Source organism: Bos indicus x Bos taurus, chromosome 22 (assembly GCF_003369695.1).
Source record: "Bos indicus x Bos taurus breed Angus x Brahman F1 hybrid chromosome 22, Bos_hybrid_MaternalHap_v2.0, whole genome shotgun sequence".
NCBI classification, from domain to species: Eukaryota; Metazoa; Chordata; class Mammalia; order Artiodactyla; family Bovidae; genus Bos; species Bos indicus x Bos taurus.
In genome coordinates, this window is record NC_040097.1 from 49851500 (window position 1) to 49872518 (window position 21019).

The following is a 21019-nucleotide window of genomic DNA, read 5'->3' on the forward strand; positions in this document are numbered from 1 at the left end:
CACCCACCCGCTGTCGAGGTGCTCCAACGTGATGGAGGCCAGTCTCGAGGTCAGGGGCTTGCAATGGCTTTGCAGGAGCTAGAGCCACACTGTCGTGTATGGCGGCCCATCGCCAGGTGTGGCGGCTGAGACCCCAAAGGGTTCTGGTCTGCACTGAGACGTACATGTAAAACAGAAACTGATTTCAAAGACTTGGCACTAAAAAATATTAACTATTTCACTCATAAAAAATGTTTGTATCGATTATATGCTGACATGATAATATGTTGATGCTGCTAAGCTGCTAAGTCACTTCAGTTGTGTCCGACTTTGTGCGACCCCATAGATGGCAGCCCACCAGGCCCCGCCGTCCCTGGGATTCTCCAGGCAAGAACACTGGAGTGGGTTGCCACTGCCTTCTTCAATGCAGGAAATTGAAAAGTGAAAGTGAAGTCGCTCAGTCCTGTCCGACCCTCAGCAACCCAGTGGACTGCAGCCTTCCAGGCTCCTCCATCCATGGGATTTTCCAGGCAAGAGTACTGGAGTGGGGTGCCAATATGTTGATACATGGGGCTAAATAAAACATTATTAAAATTAACTTCATCTGTTTCTTTTTATATCATTTTTTATGTGGCTACTAGAATGATTTAAATTACATAAGTGGCTCACATTATTTCTTTTGGACATTAGGGATTCAGAGGGGGGACACTTCGAATCAAATGACTCCTGGAAGAAGCTCTAGGTTCTGCAGAACATGAGAACTGTCTCCATTCCACCCCTCACTCTACGTGACTACAGAGACTCTCTGTGTCCTTGTCTGCACAATGGAGATAATGATCCCAAATGTCTTCTTCCAAAGCTGACAGCATTTCACAATATTTAAATCAGAGCACATTTATTACATACTTGCTCAATATAATAGTTATTAAACCCATTAAATCAGACATGAAAATAAGAAAACTCATGAAAATACTTGGCCAACTATAAATCAAGACAAGTGTTAGTTGGTAATGTTTATTCCTAAATAATTTTAATTTAGGAACTGTTCATTTATGCAACAGTTCTCTGCCTTTTCTCCCCTCAAGTATAATAAAACCCTTCAGCCCTGCTCCCCATGACCACTTACAAAACCAAGCATCTTAACCCAAAAGCGTCTGAATCCCTCCATCTACAAATGCCCTCAATTAGGAAAAACAAAGAGCGTATCCATGGACTGCAGGACTGCTAAAATCCCTGCCCTTGGGTGTGCATGTTAATTTTGCTATTTTCTAACAGTCTTTTTTTAATTGCCTGGATATTTGAACATAAAAGAATCTGATGCACTTGCCATTTCTCTTATGAAAAACTGCAAGGTAAGAAATCCACGTGTGTTGTGAAATGTGACCACACCTGCTCACTGTGCAAATATAGAGGAGCAGCCTGAGCCCTCATTTGCACTACAATGTGGTCTCTGGCACCCTAAGTCCTCTGAGGCTCAGCATCCTTGTCTGTAAAAGGGGGAGACACCTGTATCTCTAACTACCTATGGGGGTAACTTTATAATGCACATCGCACAGGGAAGCAATGGACAGTACTGCTAAACCAATGGACAGTATTGTTTAGGGACAGCCACAAATTGCCCAGAATAAGAACTGCTTTCTCAAACGTAAAGACTTAGGATGGTCTACAGGGAAAAGTGAAGAAGTGAAAGTGAAAGGCGCTCAGTCGTGTCTGACTCTTTGAGACCCCAGGACTATACAGTCCATGGAATTCTCCAGGCCAGAATACTGGAATGGATAGCCTTTCCCTTCTCCAGGGGATCTTTCCAACCCAGAGATCAAACTCAGGTCTCCTGCATTGCAGGTGGATTCTTTACCAAGTAAGCTATGAGGGAAACAGACCTCAAAACTGACCCTTTTCTGTTCCCACTCCTTCTGGCTCTGCAGATTTACAAGGATGATCAAAACTCCTGTCTATGGGAAACTCTGAAATTCAGTACCCTGTACAGAACTTCATTCATTTCCACAGATCCTTCTGAGGCATTTTAAATGGAAAGAAACATTTTCTCAAGCTAGCACGATGGCCTACAGTTTCAGGGACTTTTTTTCTGAAGTCCACGATGATTCGGGATTTTTTTTCACGTCTTCTCTTTGCTTCCTCACCCTGCCTACTTCATCCCCTTCAAACAGCAAAGGGTCCACTATTCCATTGCCCAGTCAATTTCACCTAAACCAGATATGACTGAGGACTGGGGTGTGAAATCGTACGTTTTAACTCAATTAGCCTCAACCACCACAAGGCATTAATTAACCCCGAAGACAAGCCAGCCAGCCTTGAATGGCAAAGGTCTGTTTTCTGTGTCAGGGAAAGAACATGGTTTTCTTCCTGCTCCAAGTGTTTCTTTCAATACTTGTCTTGTGTGTGTGTTTGGGGGGTGGGGGTGGGGGTTGCTCCTTCTCCCCTGTCAAGAGGAAGACACCTCAAAATATGCTCAAATATTACGGAAAACATGAGGTTTCACTCCTTATATTCTAAATGTGGAGAGGGCTTTTTGTCTTCATGAGAAAGACTTGCTGCCACGGAAATCACTACAAAAATCCACCCTCCTGGTGCTTAAACCCTTCAGAGCAGATCATTTTAAAACTGAAAAAAAAAATTAATTTTAACACTACTTTCATCTTAAAAAGCAAACACCAAGCAAAACACCCTGTTGTACTTGTGTGAATTTTTCTAAGCCTAAATAGATGTGACCACACTTACCAGACTGGTTATCTTGGCTTATCTCATGTGTCTTTCAAGAAAAATAGCTTACCAGGATAACTATTTCCATCCATGTCAATGCCTCCCGATATGGACTGACCAAACATCCGCAGCACCGGACTTATCTTCCGCCCCGACAGCTTCTGCAACAGATAATAGGGAGCTTGAGCCACCGGAAGGAGCACGGTCACAAATGAGAACCTGTGACTGCTTTAGCCCAGCTTCTCTCGGTCACTTGGTCTTGAAGTTGGTCAAAGAAAAAAAAAATTGTTGTCTGAATTTGATCGGGGGCTTTAGCAGGCAGTTGAAGACCTCACACTCCTTTATTAGTACTTGCCTGAGTCAAATGTCACCATTTACAACTTCTTCTCAGCTCGGTGCTAGTGAACAAACTGCCTAGGTGAATGTGTTAGTGTTTTGACGTATTGAATGAAGCTCCAAATGGATTAAGGTCAACTGCCGTTTCTACGGGAAGTTCTGTTTTGTTTTTATACAGGTCTAGCTGGCTGGAATCCTCAGAACCCATTCTCCTCACATCTCTCTACCTAAACATGTACTAAACATGGAACACTCCTAAGGTGTACACGCGAGCCCAGTCCCAACACATCCACCTAGAAAAGACGACCACGTGGAAACCACCTCTCCATCAAGCCAACCAGAGGATGTGCAGGCTCCTGAGAATCACAGGCAGGACGAAACAGCTCTACCTAGTACATCTAAAATTCCATGGTCCCGAATTTTTTGTAAACTGAAGGAAATTCGGAAAAAAAAAAAAAAAATCAGCTGAAGCTGCCCTGAAAGGCAGCCTTCAACCAACCATTCAGCACTGACAGCTCTTCTGCCAGCAGGCCATAGCAGCATCTGTACTTATCTCTTCTTCGTCGTCAAGCCCAACCTGTGCTAACACAGCACGTGCTGTACTGGTTCAAGAATATTTATTGTACACCCAGCCTTTGTCATACACCCACACTTGTGTGGCACAGCTCCACACAAAGATGCCAAACTTTTCGAATCACGAAAGTGCCATGTTCTGGGATCTGACCTGTTACTTCTTCCCTTTCTCTAAACAGTCTCCCTGGTGAGGCTTCCCTCCCAAGGCCCTCATTGTGGATGGTAAGAGAAATGCTTTGTATTCATGCCACACAGCAGCCTCCATGTCAAACCCAGGTATATACATACCCAGGGCTCACGTGGGACTTTCTTGCCTGCAAAGAAGTCACAAGTATGGTGGGGGTGCGGGTTTCTAAAGGACCTACATATGAGATAGCAGGGACTTCCCCAGCAGCCAGTAATTGCAAATAACCCTCCTCCTGCCACCTCAGTGAAACCATCCAACAGGAAGCGTGCAAGCCTTAAAGTAAAAATCAGAGCACTGCAGGAAACACTGAAGAAAAATATCTCGCTAACAGACAGAGCCCTACGTTCCCCTGTGGCTCTGTCTAAACAAACACGGATGTGCGTCTGTGTGTTTCCTAAAAGCCACATTTTGAAGTGGAGCATCTTGCTCTGAGGTCCAAAGATGTGAGCAGCAGCTTGACCTGAGTTTGCATTTCTGAGATATGCTGTGGCTGGGACAAGCGGGGAAGAGTGAAGGGGTGGTCCTTTTGGGGGTGGCGATGCAGGCTTAAGTTATCCCACAGACATCTGCAGGCCATTATGCCATAAAGCCAGGAAGATAAGTCCGCTTGGTGCTAATAACTCTAAATGAAAACCAGGAGCCTTGGGAAACCTCCGCTTCATCAGCTTTACATGCGGTGTCCTGATGGCAGGACAGAGATCACAGGGGCCGCGGGGACATGCCCGGGGGGCTCTCAAGTTGAGAAAGGCACGGGAGGATCTTAAAATCAACACTTTTCATGGTAAACTCAAGGAAGAGGAATGAGTTACAGAGTAATATGGAAGAACTTCAGACCCTGATCTCACAATGTATCCAGCAGAAATAATACCAATCTGGGCCAAAGAAAAGCAATCCCCTTGCCCAGACTTGTTTCTGATTTCCTCCTCTAGTTCACCCACACAATGCCCGCTCTGTCCAAGCCTGGGCCCTGGACAATCTGGCATTAAAGGATTTTTTTTTCTTCTTTTAAAATCACGAAACTTATCACATATACATTAGGAGCTTGGAAACGTGTAATCACTGGTTGCTCCTTTTCTTTTTTTTTTTTAAAGAGCCCCAAACCACTTCTCTTTGTTAGAGCTAACGAGCCAGGCTGCGTGCTGACAAAGGCAGGACGGATCCAGCTGCTGATCCCTGCTTCCTATAAAGACAATCCGCGCTGACCACAAAATGTATACTTCAGTTGTCTGCAGGGATCCCTCCCAGCAACACCACAAAACACAGGAGGGCCGCAGGAGGAGGGGAAGCGGGGTCTCTCAACTTGTAATCGCCTCTCTGTGCAATTAGCTTCCCAGGTCCGGCAACAAGCTTCCAGGAGGAAGCGTGGAGAGTGACCTCGATGGCTGCCCAAAGATGCCTACTCCCTGGATGACTTTCAGCTTGTGACAGTGGGAACAGAGCCCCCTGACCCACAGCAGAGCAGCCCCTGGGGACGGATGTGGCCCCCACATTTCCCCCGGAGCCCTCTGCCTCCTGCTGCATCGGCTGAATCCCCTAGGAGTTTATTCCCACTATTACTCATTTCTCACCCTAATCATTGCTGGCTCAGACGGTAAAGCATCTGCCTGCAACGCAGGAGACCCTGGTTCGATCCCTGGGTCAGGAAGATCCCCTGGAGAAGGAAATGGCAACCCACTCCAGTATGCTTGCCTGGAAAATTCCATGGACAGAGGAGCCTGGTACGCTACAGTCCATGGGGTCACAAAGACTCAGACTTACTTGTTTCTAATGCACGGAGCATGGTCCATGTAGATGAAGGCCCCTCGGAGTAAATATGCCTCCCAGCAAAATAAGCTTCCCAAATTCTGTTTTCCAACGGAGCTTCCCTCAGTGTTCCTTTTTCTGATGTGGAGTTGAGGGTAGTGGTTGCAATAAGAGGGTTGGGAGTTAAACTGGCAAAGTCTCAGTGGCTAAGTTGCTACTTCCTAGCTGGTGACGATGGGCAGGTCAATTCCCCTCCCTGGGCTAGAGTCACCTCATATAGGAAAGGTGGATGACAAAGGTGCCCATGTCACACGGCTGTGATGAGGACTGAAGGTAAGACAGCAGAGCAGACACTCAGGAAGCGTCCCTGCTCTCACCAGCACCTCCCTCGGCACCTGCCTCCTGCTGGAATCACAGAACCAAGCAGGGGGCCCAGAAGAGGGAACCTGGGCTCAACTGGCAGCCAACCAACCAGCCCTTGACCCTCAATCAGCTGACTCTTATCTGCTGCAGGAAGCACAATTAGGAATGTATACACTGAACTTAACATGTAGGTACTACCCCTTAAAATCAACTTGTAAAGTCTTTTCCTACCTAGAGACTTCCATACATGGACAGGTTTCAATACTTCCTATTTCATTGTATAGAACACTTTATAAGAAGAGGACTCAGTTCAGAGTTTGGTTTCCTTCCTGATATTCAAGATATGAGGCAAGTTTCTTGGTGACGAGAAGTGTCAGCTTGAGTAGAAGAGGGCGAGACAGTAATAAACGTTCAGTAAATCAGTATGGGCTGATTGGAAGTTTCTTGACGTGCACTCAGTCCCTTTCTGTTGCTGACTCGCTAGAAGAACCCAGGCCTGTGCCACTCCACACACAGACATCCACAAACATCCTGATCATGCTTCTGTCCAGAAAGGGACTTCCTTTTTTCCCAGGAGCTAGGCTTGACACGATCAGCAAGATTGAACTTCAAGCAAAAAAACAGAACTCACCACTTCCACGTTCCCAAGTCCAGGGGAACGAGGCCAGGGCTTTGATAGTTTTAATGCCAGTTTTGTGGCAACAGCCCCGTGAACAGCTTTCAGGTCCCTCCTCCACAGACCATTGTCATTCTAGGTCATATTTTACAGGATAATCCGTTGGCTCAGCATAGATGGTTGACAAAACAGTAACCAGAAAAGGCAAGCCTCCTCTTATTCCATAAACCACTCTAACTCTGGCTAAGAATTTGGATATTATCTTCTATAGGCAGAATGCCTCCCTAGATATGAGCAAATGTGGGAGTCTATAAATATGTTCAGATTTAAGAAGCAGTATCAGTGGTTTGCATCCTTCACTGGAGGGGGTGAAGGTGAAGGCAGGAGCAATGTTGGATGTTGTGTGCATCTGTAGAATGAATGTATGAACAGCGACCAAGACATTCTCACGCCAATTACCATGGAATACTGAGGGACCATCCCCCTGGCATCACCGTGATAGATGTACACTGCTCCCGAAAAGTCATCCTCCTTAGGTGCGCCAATGGCCACATCTGGGGAAAGAAGAGCAGTTCTGGGTTAGAAAAACCATGTGGAATAATGTTAGAATGGATTCTCTAATTCCTACAGGATGCCTAGAGAGTTCTTGATTGTTACTTGTTCAGGCATTAAACTAAGCACACGATCTCTTAGCAGCAGAAAGAAAAAAAGTACAAAGAAAATTATAGAAGTTGAGAAGAGTTTAGTACCAGAAAAATTTCTACCTCATCTTCACAGGATAAATTATTAACTTGTGCAATAAAAGAATGTGAATATCAACCACCCACCCTAATGTCTGTCCATCAGAGAAGAGAGTTCCATAGACAATGGTTACTGCATAGCTGAGAAAGTCAACTCTATCCTTGGGTAAAGGAATTATATAAAACAGTATTCATTTTATAAAAAAAAAAAAAAAAGAACAAAAAAACTCTGTGTTACTCTCACAAACTGACAACTCCTGGGACAAGGCTGAGATCTTTCTCCCTTTCTTCAATTTGCTTCTAACAAAAGTCATGTGCCTGTAGACGGGAAGTCAAGGGTGAGGGGCATCACCCACCCAACCTCAAGCAGAGGTCCCCAATATCTGAATGGAGCCCTCTACGGCCAGTGGAATTACGGATTCAAAGGAGCCTGGATGCCCAGCCTGAGGCCCATGTTCCACCTTCCACCTCAGCCCTCCCCACCAGTGACGTGGCCGCCACCAGTCCTGGTGTCTGAACCTGGCACATACAGCGATGGGAGGACGTACTGAACAGACCAAAACAGAACTTCAGGCCAAACAGAACCAGAGGTCGTGCATACACACCTCCACCCCTCCCAAAACTCACACCTTCAGTCAGTCCAGCGTGCTCTCAGAGCATCGTGGAGCATCAGAAGCTCAGAAGCAAGAAGGGTTTGTGGTGAGAGGAAGCTGGTTCAGACTTGGCCGCCACAGAAGCCCCTATGCACTGAGCTGACGAGGAGGGATTTCACAGAAGCAAAACTCCATCAGAGTCAGGGCTTAGCCCTGTGTCTACATGGAAAACATGGTCTCACAGGTATTTTCTGCCTCGAGTGCGTGGACAGGCCTTCCCTCGGGCGGGTAGGCCTGGAGCGCCCACACCAGGGCAAGTAAGAGGACCGAAGCCAGCTCACTGACCTGGGAACCCATCATCATCCAGGTCGCCCAGGCTGGCGATGCTCTCCCCAAAGTGTGCATTGTAGGCACCGTCTCCGCTCAGGGTCAGCTGCTCCTCCAGGACTCCCTGGGAAACAGGATGGAGGGAAAACGGAAAACAAAACAAAAACAAACCGAACAACCAAAAAAAGAATGAAAAAACAGAGCTGGGAATGCTGCCCTCCCCCGTCGCACACCCATGGACAGGAAACACCTGGGCAGAATCCCAGGAACCCAAACGTCCCCCCGACCCACGGGCGAAAGGAGCCCCTTCCACGTGGGCACCATCGGGGTCTCTGATCACTTGAGACACATTTTAGAGGGAAGGAGACACACTGTTGGCCAGTGACTAAACCTCTCCTTGTCCTAACACTCTCTACCAACCTATTTACCTGCCTACCTGCCTGTCCTCACGGTCTCCTCTCCCCACAGTATCCCCAAAGTTGTTTTAAAGGAATACATATTTTCATTTCTGATCTCCAGTGCCTTTGCTACAAATTTATAAAGCTGTTTTGCAGGATGCATGTATTAGTGATCTTGACAGAGGGACTTGTGGTTCAGAAAAACTTACAGCCAGTAGTTCTTGGTTAAGGGGTGAAAGCGGTGGTAACAGGACACAAAACCATGCCCATTTTCATATCTGGTTTGTGTTTCTTGAGCAAACACCAACCAACGGAGGGCAGGGTCAGTGGTGATGGTGGCAGTCAGGGCCACACCCACTCTGCCCCCAAATTGTTGACATGTGACCATCAGCATGTTAACACACAATCTAACGTTTTGAGGCAGAAGAACGTCTAACCCTGCTCCTGCATAGAGGCACTCAGAGCCACGGTACACCCACAAGCCATCCCAAAGCTTTCATTATGACTAAATCTTTTTTTCCATTATATACAAACACCTTTCAAAAAATAAATATGTGATGATTTCTTAAGCCAGTGAAACCCCCACCCCACAACACAATGCGCTGATTTCCTCCCATCAGCATGGTCAAGAGGAGAAACACTGATTCCTGGCATGTACCAGGCGCTGTATCTTCCCATCCTCATTTAAATCACACAGTGACTGTATATGGAAGACCTTATGACTCTGCTCACTTCATAGATGAGCAAACTGAGCCGCTGATTTCAAGCTATTTGTCCCCATCACACAGGCTATGTGTGTAAGTGGGAACACCAACATTCAAGAGCAAGTCACCATTTTTTCCCACTGCTCCACACTGCCTGAAACCTTTCATCACATAGGATGAAGTTCAACAGAAATAAGCATACCCTGGTACTCTGGTAATCCCAAGGCATTAAGAAACATTGGTTGACCATAGGTTGTGTGGGTGCCATGTGCCTGCAGAAGGTCTGGGCAGTGATCCTGCTCATAGATCCCATGCCCTGGGGCTGTTGGGCTGGTCACCTTATGGTCTGACAAGTTCACACCCGTGCAAACACTGAGTCAGTCTCCTGCAAACACGGTGGCCGGCAGCCACTGAATGCTGACTGCTCTCATCTCCATAATGACTGCCTCCCTTCTCCCCTTCCTGCCCCGTCTCCCTCCCTGGAAGGTCAGTATAGAAGCAGGTGCCATTGCAACAGGTACCAGGAGGCTTCTCCCCAAAGAGCTTGCAAACATCCAAGAAAGTCCAAGGCTCTAACATCCCCTGGCTCCTCTCTAAATCACTTCCCTTTCTTTCTGGCATCTGCCCACCTAGCTATAGCTAAATACCACCACCCCCTCCCAATGAGGATTACTTAACTAACTTAACATCTTAGTCACAGCTTATAAGTACACTTTTACTAACTTTTTTGATTATGAAAGAATTACATTCTATTTGTATAAAGATAAAACTAAATATCTACCCAAGCATCACCACCCAGAGAGATCTGTTACTAACTTTATGTATTTTGTATATTTTTAAAGGTTGATTGTATATGCGGTTTTTATCCTGCTTTGCCACTGATTATCTCACAAGCATTTTCTCAAGTTAGCAAAAAGGCTGGTGGTCACAGGATTTGTTCACTGAACCATTTCCCTCGTGTTGAATACTCTTTCTTCTAGATCCTGAAAAGATTCTGCTTTCTCTTTGGTTTCTTGCTCCCACGGGTACACTGTAGTCCCTCAGCTTCTGCCCCCACCCAGCCTCCCCTGTGCTGCAGAGACATCTTTCTGACCCACCCATGTTCTTTTCCCAGTTCTGCAGATTAAGGGACGTCGTGACTACAGCCTGTGGCCAGTGCTGGTCCCCACCGAAGCCCCCCTCCAAGTCCCACCATGCTGAACTGTGGTCCCACTGCCTGACACCTCAATCTACGTGGCCCAGCTCCCAGCCCACTCCCACCTGTCTGTCTAACTCCTATTCTTCTTCAAGGTTCCTTCCAGCCATCATGTCCCCTGAGAAGGTTTCTCTGTGTACATACTCCCAGGGAGGTGGCATAACCTAGAGATGAGACATGCTAACCCCAAAGTCAGTTTGCCTACGTTTCAAATCTCAGCCCCACCGCTTTTTACCTGTGTGATTTGGGGCAGCTGACTTAACCTATCTGAGCCTCAGTTTTTCACCTGAAAAATGGGGACCCCGTGATACCATGTGCATATGTCATTGAGATCATTCAAATGAAGCAAGAGAAACAGCTCCTGGTACACGAGGAGCACTCAGTGCTAGCATCTGGATATTTCTGGGCCCCTGTATGTCTGCAGTCATCACACTGCATATAACTTGCCATAGATGAAACACGGAGCTTTCTGAAGGTAGGAAGCAGGTCTGTTCACCTCCTCTGGGTGATGGGTCTCAGTCACTACTCCTCAGGCCAATGTCTCTTTCCCTCACCCCGTCCACACGTTGCCCAGCTCTGTACTCACATTTCCTTTGTTGATGTAGACGGTGACCTGCCCTTCGTCCCTGATCTCAGAAAACATGGGGGCCCCCACCAACAGGTCGGAGAGGCCGTCAGTGTTCAGGTCAACTGCGCATAAGGAGGAGCCGAAGTAAGAGCCCATCTGCAACCAAGTCGAGTTGCGACAAAGCGTTCAGTGTCCGCCCTCACACACAGGGCCCCCACCTCCCTCCAGCCCCCCAGCCTGACAAGCATCTGCTCCTGAGCCCCGCAGAGGCTGCACCAGTTGTGCTGCCTGGGAAGCAAGAACGCCCGGGCAACAGTGGATCCCAACTCCCCACGCCTCCCGGCAGCTGTGTGGGGACCCCAGTCAATGGGAGACCCATGCCACTGACTTGGAGCCCCACCAAAGGGGAAACAAATGAACCAATCCCTGGAGCACTCTGCTTTTACAAATTTACAAATGCAAGCTAAGCCTGCAGACATAGGTAATAGCCATAATAAAAGTGCCTCATATATCAGACATTTGACAAGGCCAAGCAAGTTAGGAATATGGAATTTCACAACAGAAGGCAGGCATGAAAATAAACCGTTACATGAGAAACAGATTACGCTCACCCAGTCCTGGGCAGAAATGAAGACTGGCTAGGAAGGTGTGAGCTGAAGTAACAGAAGAACGTACAACTCATAAGATTATGTGATGAATGAGGGAATACAGCCAGGTTATACTGGCTTAACCATAGCTCTATCCAGTACCTGTTATTTATTTATTTTTTTACCATTTTTTAAATCGAGGTATAGTTGACATACAGTGTTTAGTTTCAGGTGGACCGCAAAGTGACTCAGTGATGGATTATTCAGATTCTTTCCCATTACAGGGCATTACAAGACACTGAATACAGTTCCCTGTGCTGTATATACAGCAGGTCCTTGTCGATTATCTATTTGATATATAGTGGTGTGCATATGTTAATCTCAAACTCCTAATTTACCCCCCTCCGCCTCCCCCTCCGGGAACCGTAAGTTTGTTTTCTAAGTCTGCGAGTCTGTTTCTACTTTGTAAATAAGTTCATTTGCATCACTTCTTTTAGACTCCACCTATACATGATATAATGCGATATCTGTCTTTCTCTGACTTCAGGACCTGTTATTTTAAATCAGGGGTCTCAAACGCAAAAGCCGATGGGATCCAGACAGGTGATATAATAGGAGTAAGAGAAAAGCAAATGACAGCACAGGCATGCTGGCCGGTGACAAGTGACGCTCAGCCCATTTGTCTAAGAAACAACAGAGAGTGGTGGGGACCGCGGCAGATCAGAGTCCCTGGGCCCAGTGAAAGGAGCAACTTCCACCCAGGGGAAGTCAACTCCTGACTGACCCAGAAAAGGCCACCTGTCTCATCCTTTAAGAGAAACTGAAGCTCTAAAATTTTATTTGAATTGCCTATTTTTAAAATGCTGACAACTAATTCATATTAAAAAATAATAAATAAACATACCATGCAGACCAAATGAAAATTTTTGTAGGCTGTGTCCTTTCCAAGGGCTGTGACCTCTGTTTTTAATTAAAAAAAAAAAAAAAGCTATCCTTTTAAAATAAATGTTTTCAAGTAGAAGGGCTCTGGTTTTACAGACATGAACAAGCATTTTCTTTTGCTGTTTTTTGGCAGTTAACCCAGGGGAGTTTGAGAGAGGTGGAGGGTACTTTGGTCCATTTCCTGCAACTCGGCCTGGGACAGGACTCAGAAGTCCCTCCCCAGTCACGTGTCAATGCCACTTCCACCCACTCCCACTCGCCCCTTCCCAAGGGAGAAGAGCATGGGGAACTTTCAGAATCATGGAGGTGGGGGCAGAAACCAGCTGATGGTCACCAATTCAGTGGCCTTGCCAATATCCCTATCTTGACTTTCATAAGAGAAACCGCTAAGACCCAGGCAAGGCCATGAAGACCGAAGTTCCTGGCTGTTCTCTCTGGCTGAGTCCCAGGGGAACTATTTGTTTCATTCCAATGGACTATTTAACTTGGCATCTTCATCAGTGTTCAATCAGAAATCCCCGTACGTGAAGTTTCCTATCTAAGTTTTGACATATAAACACTTCACATGCTCAGTTAACGCAATAAAACTTGGATAGGGCAATGACATGCTTTGGGGTGCGTGTTCCCAGATTAGAGCTCTCCCAACAACCTGGAAATGTGGGGATACACGTGGTGCTAGTGGTAAGGAACCCGCCTGCCGATGCAGCAGACGTAAGAGACGCGGGTGCAATCCCCGGTTGGGGAAGATCCCCTGGAGAAGAGCATGGCAATCCACACCTGTATTCTTGTCTGGACAATTCCATGGACAGAGGAGCCCAATGGGCTACAGTCCATGGGCTCACAAAGAGTCGGACACAACTTCAGTGACTGAGCGTGCACGCACATGTCTCTACTAGCAACAGAACTGCACGTGTATTGGTGATTTCGTACATGCACCTGACAAAGGATGCCAACCAGTGAAGACCACAACCCTTTGGGGTTTTGTCTCTCGTACAGTGAGGCCAGGAGACAGGACTCTGACCAGATTCTGGTCACACAAAAGCAGAAGTGCACTGGGGGTTTCCTGAGTCAGAACCTTCCTTTAAGTGTGGCTCCAGACACAGGGGTAAAGCAAAGACATCCTTTGAAAGTCTGGGGTCATGTCCTTTCCCGCTGTAATAATGGAGAAGTCAGAGGGACAAGAATTTCTCATTTCTTTTGACAAAAGCAGAATAAGACATCTAAAGGGAGTAACGGTCTATTTCAAAATCAGCAAGATGATGACGGGGGTAAAGCTGGAAGATGGTGAAACAAGAGGGCACAATGAAGGACGGATGCCACCACAATTCAAGGAGAGGGCGAGAAGAGCCTGGAAGAAAATGAACAGCAGCTCTGAAGCTGGGAGGGGAGACAGCTGGCCCTTGGTCCCCTCCTCAGGAAGCCCCGCTGTGTCAGAATGAGGACACTCGAGCTGATCTGCAGGCTGGTCTGTGCTGGAACCCAAATCATCACATCCTCAGGAAGATTCCCTGTCATGCCACCACTCTCAAATCTGCTCCCCAAAACCTGCCCACAACTCAGGCAGAGATGGGCGGCCATGACAGCTATCATGCAAACCAGGAGGGTTCTGAGAAAGAGAAAAGACACAATTATGGACGGCTGGTTCCACCAGGATGACCAGCATCAGCTGGGTCTGTCCTGGGTGCAGGGAGTGGAGGTGGGGACACAGGGAGCAGAGGGGAGGCACAGTGACCGCTGAATCTGAAGACACTCTAAAAATGGGGTGACAGGGGGTTCAAGGCCCACAATTCACTTTAAAGAGTCCTTAAAAGATAGTAGTTATGTAAGGTGACAGACGTGCTAACAAATCTCAATGTGATCATCATTTCATAATATATATGTGTATCAAGTCATGTTGTACACCTTTAAAGTGTATATATCAATTACATTCAATAAAGCTGGGGCAGGGTGTGGGGGGAGAAGGAATCCTTAATTTCATGCTTTCAAGCCCAGCATACTGGAAGGGGAGGAAAGGGAGGGAGGGTTTTCCACAGGAAAACTCACCCACTGATTTTTTTTGGAGAAAGAACTAAAATGTTAGGCTACATTTACCCCTACTTGCTCTTTGGAACTCTTTTTCTCAGAAACGGCATGGGGGTTATTTCTTTTCTAACTTTAGAGGTGCTTGGAAATCCTTTTTTTTTTTTGCAGAATCACTCACAGACTTTTTCCAGTGTTGTTGCTTTGGGGTTTTGGAAATGTTAAAATAACACAGGCCAGCATAGTTCCCGGGGGAAGGCAGCGCTGCTCTCAGGGAAAAGCTCGCAGAACTGGGTCGGGTGATGTACGTTTTATTGAGAAGGTTATGACAGTTATATACTAAGAATACACATGAAGGCAGTTAAAACTGCAAATAAAAAAAAAAAGCTCTACTTGTGAGTGGGACTTTTGGAACTCAGAATGTGATTCCCCAGCAGAACAATACACGATGGTGCCAGGCTGGCAGGAGGCAGGTGTGACACAGCAGGACCGGAACTGGGGCGCGCGGCCCACCCAGGAAGGAAACAATCATTTTCCACGCGCCGCCCCCCACCCCCGACTTTTCTTAGGGTAATGATAGGAATGTCAAAGGGTGATTCTACCTATCTCCTCGAATCTCCCTCCCAAGTCCCAGGTATTCTGTGCTTCTTCCTGGAGCTCACTAAGGCCTCCACCAAGACAAGCCTCCAAATCACCCCCTTCACTCCCTGCCTGAACTTGCCTCCTCTTAGTGCAGCCAGTCTCACCAAACAATCCTGCCAGCCGAAGCCAGGCTAAGGTGTGCACCACTGATAAGCCCATGAAAAATGGTACTTGTTGATCAAAGGAATCTCTACCTGGCTTAATTTCAGAACATGGTACAATATAATGGAAACTTACTGGAAATGGGGAGGGAATTAGCAAGAGGGTAAGGATAACATGATGACACAGGCAGATAAACCTTGCCAGAACTAATTTCAGGGCAGCCTTCCCCAGCTATTTCTATTTCAAAGTCCTAAAAGGAACCGGGTGATCTTTGTTTGGTTTTTGTGGGGCAACGGTCCCTATGGCAATGAGGGCAGAGGGCTCGGGATGTGAGAAGGAGGGGCAGCTTTGGGTTGATGAGATAAGGGAGAGGGAGAACCACTTGTGTGCAGGCCTCCTCTGAAGATAATCGGTCATATATCTGTACTCAACAATGCCTGATCTTTCTGGAGTTGGGAGAAAGGCAGAGAGAGAGGGACAGAGAGGCAGAGAGATAAAGGCAGAGAGAAACAGGGCACACAGTCTTTCTGAGGAGTATCTGAACCATGGACAACCTTTAAGACTTCTGTGCTATAACTTGGTCATGTACAAACTCATCCTGCTACCTGTCTCTACAACACGCATGAATCCAGGATTCTGCAGGTCACACACGATGCCGAGAAAGTCAAGGCTCCAACATGCAGTAGAACCAACATGTAAACGCAGGGCACAAACAGGCCTTTAAGCCAACTTTCTAAATAAGAACTGATTCCGACATGATGACACCTCATAAACAAACAAAAAGACACTAATCCCAAGGATCTCACCTTTTTACCTGAAGCTTGAAAAATCTTAATTAAGGTGCCTGATCTTCGGTCAGCTCTAAAAATATAAACCTATGGAAGGAAAAAGAATCCAGGTAAGAAGTGAGCAATGACCAGGTATTTATCAGCATTCTCCTGGGGGTCCTACTTAAATGCCTGAACAGACACACAAGTTTGCCTACACTAGCTGATGACAAGTTATTTTACCAACTTTACAAAGAAAGTATCCTTTAATCCTGAGGCAGAAATCACCCCCATGCCTCCTGAACCACATCATCTACGGAGGCTGTGCCTAGTAAGACCCGAGGAGCTTCCAAATTGCTACCAAAAAATCAACTCCTGGGAGAAATATTTTCTTCCTTGAAACATTTCCTTCACTCCAGTTAGTTAGGGCCTTAGCAGGTGTCACAATAAAGTCAGCCCTTGGTGTCTGCAGTAAATGGGGTCCAGAACCCCTGGGATACCAAAATCCATAGATGCTCAAGCCTCGTATGTAAAACAACATAGTGTTCGCATATAACCATGTAATCATCTCTACATTACCTAGAGTATCTAATACAATATAAATACTATGTAAATAGTTGCAAATACAATGTATAAATACATTTGTACAGCAAATTCAAGTTTTGCTTTTTGGAAATTCCTAGATTTTTTTTTTCCTATTTTCATTCACGGTTGGTTGAAACCACAGGTGTGGAAATACAGATACGGAGGGCCAATTTTGTAAGACAGAGGGGTAGATGGGAGAATTTTAGACAAAGCAGTTTTCCAAAGTGGTTCCACAGAACATTAGTTTCATGAGATCTGCTTGGATAAATATGAGTTTGGTTTGGAAAATGACAGAATTAAACAAATTCCTTTACTGGGGACCTTTCAGAGCCTTTAGCATCAGCATGTACACCGTAAATCTCCACCACAGCGGGGACTATTTGCACAGAACTTCCTAAATGACATGAGTATCTAAGTTTTTCTCCAAGTGGCATCTTAAAGGAAGAGCAAATGTCCCATGAGAATCAGTGCTGGGGAGCCTCCTGTGGGGTAAGGAATCACCATCTTACTGCAAATGCTTTCTTGCCCTGACACCAGAAATGATGACCAGCAAGATCCTAGAGGCCAGAGATCCATCTTGGGGTCCTCAGGAAGCAAGTGTGTACCAGTTCCCATGCCTGGGAATATGGAACGATCACCAGCTTTGCTAACTATGACAGTTTCCCAGTGCCTCTCATGTGCTCTGGCTGAAAGCAGCAGCTTCATGTTTGTCTTTGTTAACTAGATCCACGATGCCCTCTGTCTGGTTCTATCAGTTTAAAGTACCACTCTCATCCTAAGACTTGACAGGGACTACACAGTTTTCCCAGCCATCTGAAGAAAAGACAATACAATCAGATCACGTTTTCTTGACTGGTGATTTAAAACCAACTGGTGATTTAAAATCAATTGGTGATTAAAAAAAAAAAGAGGTTGTCAGCACTAAGGCATCCACATCACTGTGAACTGGGAGGCAGGCACGTTTGCCAATGCTACAGAGATGCCTGGTCACACGCAGCTCCTCCCAGAAGAGATTATCCATATGAGGACAGCTCTTGGCTCTGTTCCTCTACCATGTAGAGAAATTCATGTGGCTCAGAAAGACCTACGCCTTGCTTGAAGTTATCAGAGCTCATTTGTCCACCTCCCCTGTACTCAGGCCCTGGATTTTTATCTGACTTCATTTGCAAGGAAAATGACATCTGTGTCAACAGGGACTGGGGCACATGCCCCAGAAACATGAGCGGCAACTTCTAACTCCTGCCGAGGAGGATCCGGAAAATAACCCTCAAGACCACCCAGCAGTCACGCCTCATCTGCTGATCAGACTGACATCCTGGCTGAAGGCTCCAGTTAACAGTGGTCTCGGTCCACCTGGGCCTCTCCAGAATCCACTTTTCCAAGTCCATGGAGATACAATCAGATTCTATCATGTGTCCACCTCTATGGATTCAGACTAAAGACCATTCCTCTGTTCAGTCTTACCTATAGGACAACTACAGAGCTCGTTAAAATGCAGATTCCTGACTCATTCTAGACAGACTCAACTGGATTTCCTTTAGCCTGGAGCTAAAGATCCAACAAGCACAGTTCTCCATATCCCAGGCCCCACAGATGCCATGATTCCCAAAGGGATTCTGACTGCCCTATATTTGTGGAGTCTTTTCTACACTCTGGACAGACAATTTAGGGAAACACACCCATATATTCCCACTCTACCTTCTGGGCTGAACCAATCTTGTTCTAAAACATTGGAGAAAAACAAAAAATATGAGAATCTAGGCCTAAAAATAAAGAAATCCCCAAAGATATCTGGGACTAGATGTGGCTCCATTAAGTCAAATTTGGAAAGGGTTTGGGAAGGGGAGGGTTTGGGGTTGGGCAGCGCTAGGTACCATTACTTTGGAGGATGCCATGATGCCAGGGGTCAATCTTAATCATTCCTCAAATAATACAGAGTCAGTCATGTAAAACATTCTCAGATGACAACGTGTAGAAGACACAGAGGTCTAGAAGAACACTCTGAAGAAGCTTTCAAATTAAATTCTCAAAAGAGGCTGAGTGAAGACAGGTGATTCAATATTTCATCATTATCCAGCAGCATGTTCACATCAACGTGAGCTGACAAATCTCTGAAAAGAGGCAGTGCGCTTCCCCTCCTGACCCCATGCTAGTTCACACACTTTCCTCCTCACCTTCCCGATGCCTTCATCCTGCGGGGCACCTCCTACCACATCAGTGGAGGACACGTGAGAAAAGTGGCCGGCAGTAACTGCATAGCCTGCAAAGGACAGAAACCAAGGATGAGCTTGAGAAAGAAGAAAAAGACCCATCAGAAGACAGTGTCTCTCAAGCATCTTTTATCTGGACAATTATGATCCAGTTATTCTTGGAACATAAATTGCACATGTGCTCAGTCGCTAAGTCATGTCTGACTCTTTGTGACCTCATGGACTGTAGCCCGCCAGGTTCCTCTGTCCATGGGATTCTCCAGGCAAGAATACTGGGCTGGGTTGCCATTTCTCCTCCAAGGGGTCTTCCTGACCCAAGGATCAAATCTGAGTCTCCTGTGTCTCCTGTACTGGCAGGAAGATTCTTTACCACTGAGCCGGGAAGCCCCAGGAACAAATGGCAGCTGTCAGCCTTCTCACTGTGGAATGGCTCATCTCACAAAAAGACACATTCACAAGGACCCAGGGCAGGAAAGAGTGTTTTCTGAGTGTCCTCTTTTGAACAGGTGCTATGCCAAACATTCTACATCTGTTTTTTTGTTGTCGTTGCTCCTTTCTGAAATATAATCCTCATACAGTAAATTACACACATCTGACGTGTAGAATTTAATAAGTGTGGACACATGGACATAACCATGCAGTCACCACCCAGAGTGACTATAACCACAGAATCATAAGCCCAGAAGGTTCCCTCTTTCCTTCTCCCAATTACTACCCCATTCTGATTTCCATCACCATGCATTACTGTGCCTGTTCTAAACATCACTCAATATAACATCTGCAGACTTCCCTGATGGCCTGTTGGCTGAGACGCCACATTCCCAATGCAGGGGGCCCAGGCTCGAACCCCGGTCAGGGAACTAGACCCCACATGCCGCAACTAAGATTCGCAGGCCACAGTGAAGAGTTTGCACAATACAACTAAGACCAAGCACAGCCAAATAAATAAAAATAATTATTTTTTTTAAAAACCCATAACATCTGTGAGGTTTAGCACATGCTGCTGAGTACAGTGGCAGTTTCTTTTTATGGTTGAGTATGTTCTCTTGTATGACTATGTCATAACGTCTTTATTCTCCTAAAGCTGGGCACTTGAGTTGCTTCCTGTTATTTCAACTTTATTGTGAATAAAACTGTTGTGAAATTCTTACACAGGTCTTCAGATGCCACTGCCTCTAATCTCCCAACTCTATGAGGAAGATATGATTATTTCTTTCATTTCACAGATATGGGCACGGAGACTAAACGTGGGTAAGCAACGTGTCCGAGATTACTCAGCAAGATTCAGATCCAATCTGTGTGTCTCCCAAGCTCCTGTCATGAGCCGTTACACACATCCCTTCCTAAGAAAAGGGAGAAAAACGCTTACAGTTGGAGGGTGGATAGACGGATAGCTGAGCAAAGAATCTGGTGGCAAAAGGAATCTAGAAGTAAAGGTAAAAGTTGTCTGGGCTTGGTCTTAGCGTCTCCTGTTTTCTGAGAGCCCTGTTGCAGCAGAAACCCTGTACAGGTTGCCACGTATTCTCCAAACCTTTTCCTTAGCCGCAAACCCTAGTGCTATGATCATAAGATGCTTGCATTTTGTGTAATGTCATATTATGATCAATTCTCACTCGCCAGGTGACTGATTTCTCTCAGGCTGGAGGTTCATATTCCCTAACAGCATGATGAGTGCCCGCAGAGCTTCATGTGACCCTGTGTGCACGAGCTTCTGAAGCATGAGGGCCTCTGACGGACACACAGGGAAGAGCCACAGGCCCCAGGGCTCAGAGGGGCTAACCTTGACCCGAAGGCCATGTCCAAACTGGGCTCCCTCCTGCTTTCTCGTCATTCTCTCATCTAATAAACGTGTGCTGCCCCAGGCACTACACCAAGACCTGGAAATGTCAGCCAACTCCCCTCCACAAGGAGCTCCCAGTCCCAGGGAGAGGTCACACCACTGGACTGTGCTGTCTGCTGAGCGCCCAGACCCTGGGCTCAGAAAGTACAGGCTCAACCCCAGCTCTACTACTGATGAACCATGGGACCTCGGCAGATTATATGACTTCTTCACCTCGGCTTCTTTTCCTATAAATAACGTCTGCCTCATAAGATTGTTCCAGGAATTAAAAGAAATAATATG

The 21019-nt window shown here is 46.4% G+C and overlaps 1 protein-coding gene across 1 annotated transcript in view; it reads right to left on the minus strand.

The window, feature by feature from the left end:
* Window positions 1-21019, minus strand: part of ITGA9 (integrin subunit alpha 9) — a 363244-nt gene that overhangs the window by 287505 nt on the left and 54720 nt on the right. Inside the window, exons 7-12 of the mRNA XM_027523417.1 lie at window positions 18862-18947; window positions 16142-16210; window positions 11062-11199; window positions 8197-8302; window positions 6978-7072; window positions 2771-2861 (exon numbers count right to left, since the gene is read on the minus strand). Of these exons, the coding sequence (XP_027379218.1) occupies window positions 2771-2861; window positions 6978-7072; window positions 8197-8302; window positions 11062-11199; window positions 16142-16210; window positions 18862-18947 (585 nt within the window). The remainder of the gene's footprint in view (window positions 1-2770; window positions 2862-6977; window positions 7073-8196; window positions 8303-11061; window positions 11200-16141; window positions 16211-18861; window positions 18948-21019) is intronic.